Raw genomic sequence first — 12,772 nt, forward strand, 5'->3', positions numbered from 1 at the left:
TTTTGAAATACGTTAGACTTCAATTTGACATTCATTTCCCAATTAATTCATTGACTTTTCAGAAATTATTTGTTTAGATTTAATTATCATTATAATGATATTTTAATTAATGGTAATCAAAATGTGTATTTAAAAAATTGACATTGCTACGCCCTTACAGGGTACATGTTTGATACTGTAAACTACTATAAGAACTATTATGTAACAACATGTTTTGCAATAAACGTTATTATTATTATTATTATCATTAGCTATGATTCTAGTATTTGCGCAAACATGTGCATACGGTAAATGATTGAAAATGAAATAAAAAATTATTGGTTTGCAATATATTTAGCAGGTTTTTAACAGACTGACTCTATTAAATGCTGTGCGCCAACGTCATCGTTTCAGTGGGTTGCCATACATGCGAATGAGATTGTAACGTTAATTAGTAAAGATTTTGAAAAGACTTAGAAAAGGAGGTTCTCATTTTGACTGTATTTATTTTGTGTGTGTTACGAGACCACATTTATGAACCGATTTTCAAGATTCTTTTTATTTTGTTGGAAAGAGGGTACCTCAGTATTGGCTCCATTTAAATAAGAAGAAAATATTCCACCTCTAAGGGTGGCAAGCTAGGGGAATAACGTTTCGCGTACTTTCCGGTAACCGATTTCAATAAAACTTGGCAAACAGATATAATTCCACAGACTCTTGAGGTCGTTTTTTTTATGAAAGAGTTATGTGAATACTAATTACGCATGACGGCTTTTTTAAAGCGAAATATGCAATTTTTTTGGTAAAACACCTAATTGCATGCAATGGATTGCCATTTACATTTTGTGATGTCAAGTTTTGCTTTTAGAAAGTAATGTAGTGCCTATTTGTACTACATTACTTTCTGGAAGCAAAATACCTAATATTTTCTTAATTTTTTTGTAAGCTACATAGTTTTTAGCATCATGTTTTAGACATAATCGTATCAAACTATTAATATATTATTTCATTTAGGTGTCAAAAAACAGTATTACAAATAAAAAAGTATCAATTCTAAAAGGTGGGGTTCGTGAAAATCCGTCCGAACAGGGGGTCTACTCTCGATCTTACACTTACTTACTCGGACAATACTTGACCAAATGAAAAGACGCGTGTGATGCGAATGAAGCGTCATACTGGATACTTGTCTTTTAATTTTGTCGAATATTACTTATTTGACAGTAATTGTTTCGGACGGATGTCGGAAGGAGATCGAGAGTAGACCCCCTGATGCGTTGGTTGGTTGGTGCTCACACGGCGATTATTCGATGCACGAATTTTAAATGCAAGGTCAAAAAGTTTGTAGGTATAGGTAGAAGCTTTAAAGTTTCGTTTCAAAAATTTATTGTTATAAACCAATCAAGTTCTAATGTTTAATCAACTATCTATTTTATTTTCATAATATACATAACCAATCAATTGTATGTGGCTGGTTCAGAACCGAAAGGGATAGTGGTCTGTCTCGCAGAGGTTCCGTGTGCGAAATCGGGGCAGGGAGAAGTATTTGTATGGCCTACATTTATTTATCTCGTGAGTTTGGGTGTAATTTGAGGTTGTCTATGTGTCCATGGCACCCGCGATACTGGGTTTACATAAGGCGCGATGATGAATGTGTGCTTTATTACTATTATGTTTTATTATATTATGATAAATAGACGACAAGACATTCTGAACATCCTTGTAACAGAAACGAGTTGACTTTTCTTACGCATTTAAGGGCGAAGATAAGCAAACAGTAAACAGTAGAATACTAATTAATATAAGAATTCAATACTTTAAAGGAAGCTCGAAAGTACATTTTCAATTTAAGAAAAACACAATCGGTGTTGTAATGTCGACGGGACATTGGCGCTGAAAATCACTACATAGATGTTTCCGGCAAACCCCGAATCTGTCACCTTCACCTCAGATTTAATACAATATATTAAATATGTTTAATATTTTAACACAACGAAAATTAAGTAATAAAATATTAGGTGATCATTTATTAGTTATTCAAACTAATACATTGTAATAAAAGGGTTCTTGAATACGACTTCATACTAGTAAAAAGTGTACAAGAAGTATGAGGTATCTTAAAGTTTAGCACCAAACACCAGTAAATATAGGGGAACTACTCAAACAGAAGGAAATCACTATAATACTACAAACGATTTTTATAAAAAGTTATACTAAACGATAATGACGCTTGTTTGTTTACTATGTATGACGTCAGAGTAAAATGACATGCCGCCATCTGACTTCATCTAAGAGAGATAAATTATTTATCGAATGCTGTTTGGCGTGATTATTTATAGAAATATTATTGAAATATGAATAAAATTCAAATTTCAGCGGCTAATACCTCGCTGCGAACGTTTTAAAAAAGAAAAACACACATCACTGGCTTGGCCATTTCCAACATGACTGACTCCCCGTCACTATGAATCAGTGTACCTACCTCAAGCTTAGGGGCTATTATTGTCTCGTCACATTTACAGGCAATCATAAATTCCAACACCACGCTTTCGTACACTATAGGAAATAAAAAATGTAGATACCCAAGCTGTGCTACGATAAAAAATAAATACGTACAACTACCTAATCGGCTACCTACGTGCCGTAACTATATTATGCTATATGTGGTGCCTAGGTACCAAACCCAATTATGTATATATACAATTATGTATTGTTGCATTGAAACGAGGTCAATACAATCTTGGTTCCTTATACTAGGCTTGTTTGAGTGGCATAGTATCTAACCTACATATGTTGTTCAGAGTAGATATTGTGAAATGGGAATGCATTAGCTATAGGCAGATACTCCAAGTAGGTGTGCCTAACTGCATAAAAACCTAGGTACTTCATAATTATATTTACCATAGGATATGAGGAGAATATTATCAGCAACTCGATTTTGGTATGAATTAATAGGTACGTACACAAGACTACACGTCTTGAAAGAGTGACTTGCTCCAGAATGATGAATGTAAATCTTAAGAAAGCGAAAGTGACGTGAAAATATTTTGAATAACTTATGACTTACCTGTCTTCATAAGTCGGAGAGGCGTCGCCTGAACCTCCTTGAGACACGTCTCCGTCCATTTCCAAATAGTTAGCACGATTTATATTCGGGACGGGAATTTCGGGCCTCAACGGCGGCGTTTACGGCACGAAAAAATGGCACGCGGATTAGAACCAGTGCGTGCGTGGAGCAAGTAATGTGCGGAGTGGCTGTATGTATAGTGAACCGCGGCGAGGTAAGGGGAATGTAAGAAGCCGGCCGGCAAAACGTAGCTAAACAAAGGGTCTGTTCGTCTTATGGTACGATCGCAAGCGGATACGTTCTGCGTTAAAATAAATAGTTGTAAGATTTTAATTATTACTAACACATTTGTATTACTGACTTACTGATGGGTTGGTTTAATAACCTACCTAGATGGAGAAATCTGAACGGCCGATATACGTTTCGTTGAATGACAACTCATTTTATGATGTTAGATGTGAATAAATTAGCATGGAAACTTTCATTTGTTTGGGTAACGTAAAACCGCGTATTATTGTCAAAATAGCGTCTTTACAGATAAAGTTATTTTCAGAATTAATTGTAATATGTAGACTATACTCTCAATACCTGGAAAGTTACACGTAACTCATCATTTTGTAAGTTGTAATAAAAACTTCCGTGCATATTTTTCTGCTGGTAATCGTACTTAATTATTATCACATACGTATACAATTTATAAAAAAAATAGTATGGCGAAAATGGACATTTTCGCCAAAGCTTTGTTTTTTAAAGTTATTTATTTACATCATACTACTTGATCAATAGCTGAAATATGATGAGAGCATTTTGTTAAGCACTGGAACCCAGTACCTACATTTGAACAACGGCCTACTTGTTAGCTACAACATACATGGAATCTGTACATATTATTATGTAAAAAAATATGAAAATCTTCCATTGATTATTCGTGCATTTATATTGAATACAGAACGAAAAAACCACAACACAAAAATTCTAAATGTTGTTTTAATAATTTCTGTCAATAATTCTATTAATCCTTGTATTACAACAACTCGACTCAGTTCTCGGAACTGATGTCTATACACTGACCAGGAATGCATTAGTGCGAGAACAACAAATTTTGATATGATAGTTCTAAAACCTAATCATTTTTAATTTTATATTACTTGTAATTTAATGGTGTGTTATTCGATCACAAATATTAAACGCGCATCAACGATATTATATTATTATTGTTTCTGTATTCTAACCAATAATTTCAGGTGAAATGTATTTCATCCCAATGGAAGGGAAAAGAACCGTAAACTAAAATGAGTGATATTGACGTGAAGAGAGGTTATAAATTTTACAAATAAAAAAAATTAGAAGATGTAACGAACGGCCTCGCGAGACTGTTAGCGCCTGCCGGGGATAGCGGTGTGTACTGCGGGGGAGGCGGCGGTGGTGTATTGCATGGCGCGGGTTATGAACGTGGTTGAATACTATAAAGCTAAGCGTGAGGGTAGAGAAGCAACAGCTGCAGTAATGGAGAATCATCTTAGACCATTAAATAAGGCACAACTTTTAAATACAAGATAAGGGCATAAGGTGGAAGGTATGGATGCATTCCCCAAAATAATTATTATGGGTGACATAAAAATAAAAAAATTGTCACGCTCTAACTACCTTGGACCAAATTGAGGTCAGACCGTCCGAGCGACCAATATATCAAGTTTGTAGCAAATCACTTGCTACAAATCAGATATACAACCGATTATACACTTATTTTTTAATAATCTTAATCTGACTTATTAGACCATAGAAGATGATTATGAGACTGTAGAAGTTCTAAGACTTATACTGACACTGTAGAAGAGTTAAGAAGAGTCTTCGTCTCTCTTGTAAATATTTTTCTTTATATGGTCCATAAAAAATTTAAAATAAGTCCTGTGCTAGTCAAAAATTAACAGTCTCAGTTAGGTTAGGTAAAAATTTCATGGACGTTTTTGATTGTAAGACCCAATGTTCATCGGAGAGATTTCATTCTTATCATTGATCCTATCCATTACTAGAATAAAATACAGTGTTACAAATTTTTAGCTGGTTCGGTTCCCGGCCCAGGTAAACTTTTAAAAAAATGTGTGGATGTCATATTAAGAAATATAAAATAATGTTTACTTTAAGTAAAATTAGCTATCTTAAGCAATTATATACTTCCCCTACATGTCACATTGATTATTTTCCACCCTGTATAGGTACTATTATTAGATACCTTCTTCTTCTAACCACGGGTAAAAAAGGGGGGAATAAAATCGGTGCACGTAGACATTAAATAATTGATGCCGTTCTATGTCCAGCCCTAATATCACGGACGTACATTACTGAGAAAGACACACAACACATATGACAATGACAAACCTTTTTTTTTTAATGTTAGTTAACGTATATGGGTGAATAACACGAACTTAGGATCCGTTGCCATTTCCAAAAAATGTTTACATTTCAGTGAAAAATTATTGAAACTTAGTTGTCGTAGCGCAATTAGAATTAAGTGACCCAAACATAAAACTGAACTCCCAACAAGTTTTCTGGTATTTTACAACGACCAACAGACGTGACTTTCACCAATATAATTTATCGTTATATATTTGGATTCTTTGGTAGAAAAAAAATGATACATTTAGTTTTCCAAAGAGCATATCTCGTCAAATGGAATAATACACAACCTACTTCTTGCACCTCCCTGCCACCCATTCTCATTGCCACCCCATTGTCCCCTTACCCCGCGTCGCGTAGCGTAACCACGGCAACGCCGTTGGGCGCCGCCGCTGCCATCTCGACTCAACCAATGTCCATAGCACGTGGGCCCCGCCCGCAAGCTGTTGCCTAGCTCTATATTTCATATAAATCAGTGAAAACTTCTTAAGTATCTGTTAAGTTTAACCTACTGCGCTAAAGCTACAGGGACGAGGTACTCCATATGATAAACTATTTGTTATTTTCTCAAGTTACTACAAGTTTATAGCAAAAATATGCCATACCTACGGTGGTAGTCTTACTTAATTATTGATTTGAAAAACAATTGGTTCCGCGAAAACTCAAGACGATTAAATAATTCAATCGACTGGCGGCGATTGGGTCTTTTCGGGAACTTAAATTTTTTTTTAAACAACGTTCTAAGTAAGTTTTTCTATAAATACAAAATATCAGTATAAATGAATTGCATTGTCTGCTTATTAAGTACACCGATATCGGAGAACAATAAGTAAAATGTAGGGTAGGTAGGCATGTAAAGTTCCGATCGACATGACCGACACGGAGCAACAAGCACCACGTTCCGATTTAGGCACCCTAAATATTCAACAAGTACAAAATTATTCTCAATATTCTATTCTATCACATAATATGACATACGAGTATGCCAAATGTTAACCCAATAGTAAAAAAGAAATATGTGACACACAATAAAAGCGAAGTCAGTTTCATTAGAAGGGTTCTTTACTACCATTTAGGTTCGGAACTTTTGCAGTACCTATTGTTGGGTGCGGTATGATACCATCAGAAAATTAAAGTATTTTCCATTGACTTACAAAAGTCAATGGTATTTTCTAAATTATTTTGAAGTCAGTATTATGTATTCTCAAAAAACAATTTTTATATAACAATGGTATAAAGAGTTTTTTTGGGTTGTGGGTGGTTAGCTAGGGCAATCGTAAAGTTTCGTGATATGGTTAAGTAGGTAAATAAAGAGTAGTTTAAAGATGGATGTTGGATGAAGAAGTAAGATACGATAATAATCATCAGGTCGCCGATGGCTGCGCGGCATGCGGCAGGGTCTGGCGGAGCGCACGAGGCAATGGTGCCAATGGTGATTCAATGGCAAAGACAACGCGCCTGCGCTTTAGTCTTCCTATCGATTGCCGGAGTCACGTGGACTTTACGTCGCGGGACACGATTAGGTACATTACACGTGGCCCACCCGCCTGTACGTATAAAGGTAAAGTGCTTGGCAAAAGCAGACAAGAAATCGAAATCAAAATAGTTCCAAAACGTGACGACAGGAATATGTGTAAACAACTTACAATTATGACCCTTTTCATGTAAAATTGCTTATGCTCAACTACGTCTCACCGCACTCGGTGTATAAATACAGTGTGGAGTTTTCCAGAAATTAGAAATGCTACGAGAAGGTTAAGTATTAAAGCATTACTATTTCATAAGTAACAGAACTACAACGACGCCCGAGTGGTGTGATGAAGCATTATGTTGCTCAAAACTTTTATTTCTTCTTTTTTATTTAATGTTATTGCTGTACAGAGACCATCATTTGATTATCCGTGCGTTTAACAAACTAGTAAAATAATTAAAACATACAAAGATTTACAGCAGTAGTAGTAATATACTATAAAATAATTATAGTACTCGTAGGTGCTCTTGTAAAAGATCTGAACTACCTACTCTAAGAATTATGAAGACGCCGCTGAAATAAACATAACGTACGTACGTCGTTATTTGTTAAATGGTTGTCTAATATGCCTTCTACCATAAACCTACAAAGTGAATTTATGAACTAACCTCCATCCTCCTGGAGGTGAGTCGTTGCTAGAGTCTTTCAGCTGGGTAGTGCTCGCGCTCTGCAAGTTCGGGACATTTACGCTGCAAGCGTTAAAATAATCAGGTGGGTAGGAGCAGGAGCTAAAATCTTAATTAATTAATAGAATAATTTCAAACTATGCTTCAATAAAATTCAAATTTCAATGAGAAATTCTTCTCGTTACGTCCATTTTGTATACATTTAGCATCAAATGACTTAATACAGTAAAAGAGTACGAGTGAGAGGAGTAGGTATCGCATCATATCTATTGCAAAAACAAACTTCAGACTTTCGGGAGATGTTGTCTAAGTACGTATTTTGATAAATTTGTCAGGTTTCGGTACGATTTGTGTTGATGTTTCTATTTGGATACAAGGCTTCCCTGGGGAATCGCCATTTTGGTATACTTCCAAATGTTCTGGACAATCAGTCGTAAAATAAACTTCAAGATCAAAAAATTCGGAAAAACATTGTGTGATGCCATTTACGCGTCATCGCGTTTCCCGAAGTATCCTAGATTATAATATACACTTCGAAAAATTCTAGAAAACTATTCGGCTTATATTCGAAACCATTGTTTCAAAGTTGACAATGGATCGTTAATGCAACATCGTGTAGGTAAACATGCTAGTCCTCTGGAAATTTACTTGGAAATGGTAAAAGACAAATGTTCGAGATATTTTCAGAAGTTTCTTTGAGTCACTCGACTGACACACGTGACTTCGCAAGTAGTTTCATGAAGCCGTCATATAATTGTCAACTGTGCAGTTTTGTAAACTATGCGGATTTCGCGATCAAAATTCATTGCGTGTTACTAAAAGAAGGGGAAGTGGTTGTTTCTTAAATCGTAATGGTGAGCCACTCAGTTACTACTTATCTACATAATTATATAAACTATTACGCATCTATCTCGCGTTTACGTTACGGTAGAGAATAATGAGATTCTTTAAAGTTATTTCGTAAGGAAGCACGTTACCAGATACGTAGTTGAGTTTATGTTGAGGTGTATAATTAGTATAAATGTATGGAATAAGTTCTAAGTAATATAGCAACATGGACGAAAAGGTAATGTAGGCACACAATGCATTTGCCTATAGATGCTAAACGTTAAATGCGTCTTTGTGCTGAAGCACATTTTTAAAGTATTAAAAGTCTTTGGGTGTTAATTCAACTGAGATGATGGAAACTTTTTATAATTGGATATCAAGTTTACGCAAACACGAGTTTATTAGGCTTAGGCTTCAGATTAGTGAACAACGGAAGCTTTAAAAATTCAATGATTTTCTTGCTATCAAAAAAATATTCATGCTTACATTTTTCTATTTGCAACTGATGGCTCAACAATCAGTGGAAGTCCACAGTAAGAGTAACCTGTAAGTAAGTAGATTTCAAAATGAAATAATAGTTTAAACGGGTAAGGTCTTAAACACAATAGTAACGAAGAGTACTTATTGAAGAAAAAGTTATAGAATACCGTGAAGTTTATCTATAGCTCGATCAGCTGCCGATTGGTCCGGGAAGTCCACAAAGGCATATCCACCCCTCTTTACGGAGATATCGGCTACGGTAAGATTGTGTTCCGCAAAAAGCTGTCTTACTGCAGTTTCGTCAGCTTCGATAGGTAAATTTCCAATGTATAGTTTATTCATCGCAGACACGGTCTTCAGCTGCTCACTCATTTTTACGGCGATTCTTTGAGAAATCACTATGAAATCCCACTTTTCTTCAGTCGTTAACGACCTGCAAGTACAGCAAGTCTGCCGAATTTCTTTTGTCTGTTGAATTTGACATTAACCTAAATTTAGAAATCGATCACCTTGGTTTTATCTCTCGATGGCCATGGTTGCTTTTGGGTAATTATTAAACAAAGAGATTGTATTTATTATTGCGATAAAGTCATAGATGATACACTATAAGAAGCAATTGTCTGTGACAGTTCAGAGATCTCAACAGGGGTCAACCCGGTCATTTGCCCGAGGCGGCGTTTTCATCCTCATTGACACTCACTTTAAAAGGCAGGATATACTCAATTAATTGAAGCATATTTTGCAAATACTCGTATATATTTTGCTTGGTTAACGGACTTTAAATAAATAGTAATTTTATATAGTACTTTTTGTTACACCTTTGCATTTCCAACGGTTTACTGGTTTTGTTTATAAACTAAAAAGTCGAAATAAATAGACGACTATAAAATAGTATGTAGTGTTTGAATAAATAAATATAGGATTAATAACTTCCATCGTGTGCGTGAATCATTTGGTTATGTAAGGTTTACGTATGTACCTACTCAGTGGCGTGAATTTATTTGAAACAAGAATTATCGTCAATGCCATTTATGTCATCATTTCTATTAGGTCAGTGAACTAATTCAGAGAATAAAATAGTTATAAATCCGGAAAAATAGTTTCATTTCCTATGTGTAACAATCGCGAAAACATAAGAACTCAATAATAAAATAGTTGTTTCTAATATCATTACTGGAGTGTACAGTTTTAGAGGATGGAAAAGTTGACATCACTATTTTTATGTCCTTTTTGGAGAGGATTGCCGTTTAAACCATTATTTAAACACTTTTGATAGTGTGTTGCCGTTTGTAATACCGTTTCCAATAGTTCTGTAAAACTTTTGACATTGTTGCATCAGTGGTTTAATTATTATAGATAGCGGATAGAGTGAGAGAACATCAGTGTTACAGGGATGGGTTGGGAAGTATACTGTTATAGTAAGTGAAGAAGAAAAAAGAAATAGATTAAATAATGCATGGAGTAGCGACAGTAGGACGGTGAAATAAAATTGGGTAAAAAACGTGTCCATAAAAGACTGGTCGAAGAATCTCGGCGACAGGGTGGCTGAATCACGTAGATTAACCGTCTTACAAAACCCTAAGGTTTCCCTACGCAGTTGGTTACTCCAAGTGACGTGGTAGAGGCATCAACAACGTGCACTGGCATGGCAGTAGAAGTTAGTGAGATTATTTATTACATTTATCAAAATGGTGAAGACATTGTTTTTGAACAATTTTGTGAATCTGATTCGAGACGACTGAAACTGGTTTCCAGGTCTGGAGTGCTTACAAAAGTGCCCGTGTGATTGTCGTAAATCCAAACAAGTTATGGCTACATTAGATGTAACAATATTTTCTTATTTCAGTGCAATTTCTAAGCGAGCTAAGAAGCTTTACCGACAACTATATCGATGTATTAGAGCGTTTTTGATTACTGATCGTAACTGTGGTAATTAGGTACTTCGAAAAAATACCCCGATAGTAGATGTAGAATGAATATAGTCTTCGTTCTATGAAAGTGAAAAAAATTTGGTTTTCGTATTTCGCGAAATTCGAAAATATAGGGGTGGTTTTGTTGGCGCAGTATACTAATACGAGTAATACTTACGTCAGATATAAATCTCATAGAGCCTAGGCTATGGGTTGGTACGCTTTTTATGATCTGAAGTCAATGAATTAGTAAAAAAATGGTAAGTAAGGTAATACAATAAGTGATGCGTGGCAAAATCTTCATTGTTTAGCGAAATCTATTTGTAATCTGTTCATGAACGTCCCTTCATTAGATGTGTTGTTGTCTATGAACTATTTATTTAATTTAGTTACTAGTTCCCTACTTAATACCTTCCATTGCCATATACAGGGTGGCCCATTTACAGTGGTTCAAAATTCTTTTTTAGACGACATTGTAACAACGCATTTAAAATAAACATTAGTTCAATGAAAATCAAAAGTTTAGAGATTTTTTATGTACTTTTTTAAATGTTCTACTCTAGTCATTAAAACCCATTAGGTTTGAAAACTATTCCGCTAAATTAATTGAAATTTGGTATGGAAGTAGTGTGACCATATAGCTAGCATGTAATGAGCCATTTTTGTGTTTGGTCTTAGAAATTGTAGTTATTTTAGACATTTAGGAGATTTTTTATTTCTTCACGAATAAAATGTTAGTTTCGAAAAATTCGTGACTTATTTTGTTTATAAACAAATAAAAAATCGCCTAAAACAAAGGCGCAAACTAAAAACAAACACAAAAATGGCTCAATGCATGCTAGCTACATAGTCATACTACTTCCAAACCAAAGAAGGAATTCGACATCCCATGTATTTTGTGACTCAGTGTTTTTGACGATGTGCATTAAGGTGATCTATTAATACATGTGATTCATTACCAAAGCATCAAAAAAGCTAATTGAGTACAACCTGTAGTAGCTGGGGGTTATAAAGTTGACATAGGTTATGTTTATAACATTATCCTCTATTTCACTTCAGATGTATGTTCGTGGTAGCAGAAAACAACAAGTTTTCAGTTTGTTCCCAAAAATAATAAAGAACATCCCGAATATTCCCAAGTCTGCTAACTGCAGAACATGACAAGTTATATTAAACGTGTCAGAACATTTAATATAACTTGTCATGTTCTGCAGCAACGAAAATGAATAAATATTAAATCTGCCTAAATTGCAGAAATCTGCCATAAATGGACACACTATTCTCAATATCAATGTAACATTGACATTGGGAAGAGGTCTTTTGTCAAAGCTTTCCTTTGCAACTTTCCTAGTGATACTCACTTAAATATTGTGTAAATATTTTTATCACATTGTGTTTTATTTTTTGCTTTATGTCATTACTGTTTAATAGATTATTTCATAGCTTTAATGTTTTATGTGTATACTATAAAATAACCAATACTTCAGGTAGGTACACATTCAATGATGCTTAAAATGAAACGTACGTACAAGAACGTTCCCTAATCTATGGTCGAATTGAATCAACTGCGTTGTGTTCTTGCATATTCTAAAATACAATGTTTTACAATTTTTTTATTCCCGACTTACGATAACTAGGCATAAACTAAAACGCAGAATTATACTAGCAAAGCCCATGAACGGCTCTTCGCCGTTTTTGGGGCAGCTTTAGCCATTCTTCTTTCAATTAATTTAGTGGAATAGTTCGCAAACTAGAGTGGTTTTAGTTTTAGTGGTTAGAGTAAAAAATTTCAATAAAGTACATAAAAAATCATAACTTCTGTCGATTTTCGCGGAACTAATGTTTAAAACTAATGTTTTAAATGGGTTGTTACAATGTCCTCTATGTATAAAAAAAATTTTGGACTACTTTAAATGGCCCACCCTGTATAATAGAAACGTAGGCGTTGTATGGTGTG

At 34.7% G+C, this 12,772-nt stretch overlaps 1 protein-coding gene across 3 annotated transcripts in view; it reads right to left on the reverse strand.

Annotated features, from left to right (window-relative positions):
* The window catches only part of LOC113227877 (insulin-like growth factor 2 mRNA-binding protein 1), a 57,486-nt gene extending 48,207 nt beyond the window's left edge, over window positions 1–9,279 (reverse strand). Inside the window, exons 1-3 of one of the 3 annotated variants that reach the window (XM_026460966.1) lie at window positions 9,073–9,279; window positions 8,912–8,969; window positions 7,580–7,660 (exon numbers count right to left, since the gene is read on the reverse strand). In XM_026460966.1, coding sequence (XP_026316751.1) covers window positions 7,580–7,660; window positions 8,912–8,969; window positions 9,073–9,277 — 344 coding nt within the window. In that variant the 5' untranslated portion in view covers window positions 9,278–9,279. Of the gene's footprint in view, window positions 1–3,043; window positions 3,254–7,579; window positions 7,661–8,911; window positions 8,970–9,072 lie in introns of those variants that run through there. The other 2 variants (XM_026460957.1, XM_026460982.1) reach the window with 2 other exon arrangements.
* Between the last annotated feature and the right edge of the window lie 3,493 nt (window positions 9,280–12,772).

The sequence above is a fragment of the Hyposmocoma kahamanoa genome, unplaced genomic scaffold (assembly GCF_003589595.1).
Source record: "Hyposmocoma kahamanoa isolate Upper Pololo Valley unplaced genomic scaffold, ASM358959v1 100021, whole genome shotgun sequence".
Taxonomy (NCBI): Eukaryota; Metazoa; Arthropoda; class Insecta; order Lepidoptera; family Cosmopterigidae; genus Hyposmocoma; species Hyposmocoma kahamanoa.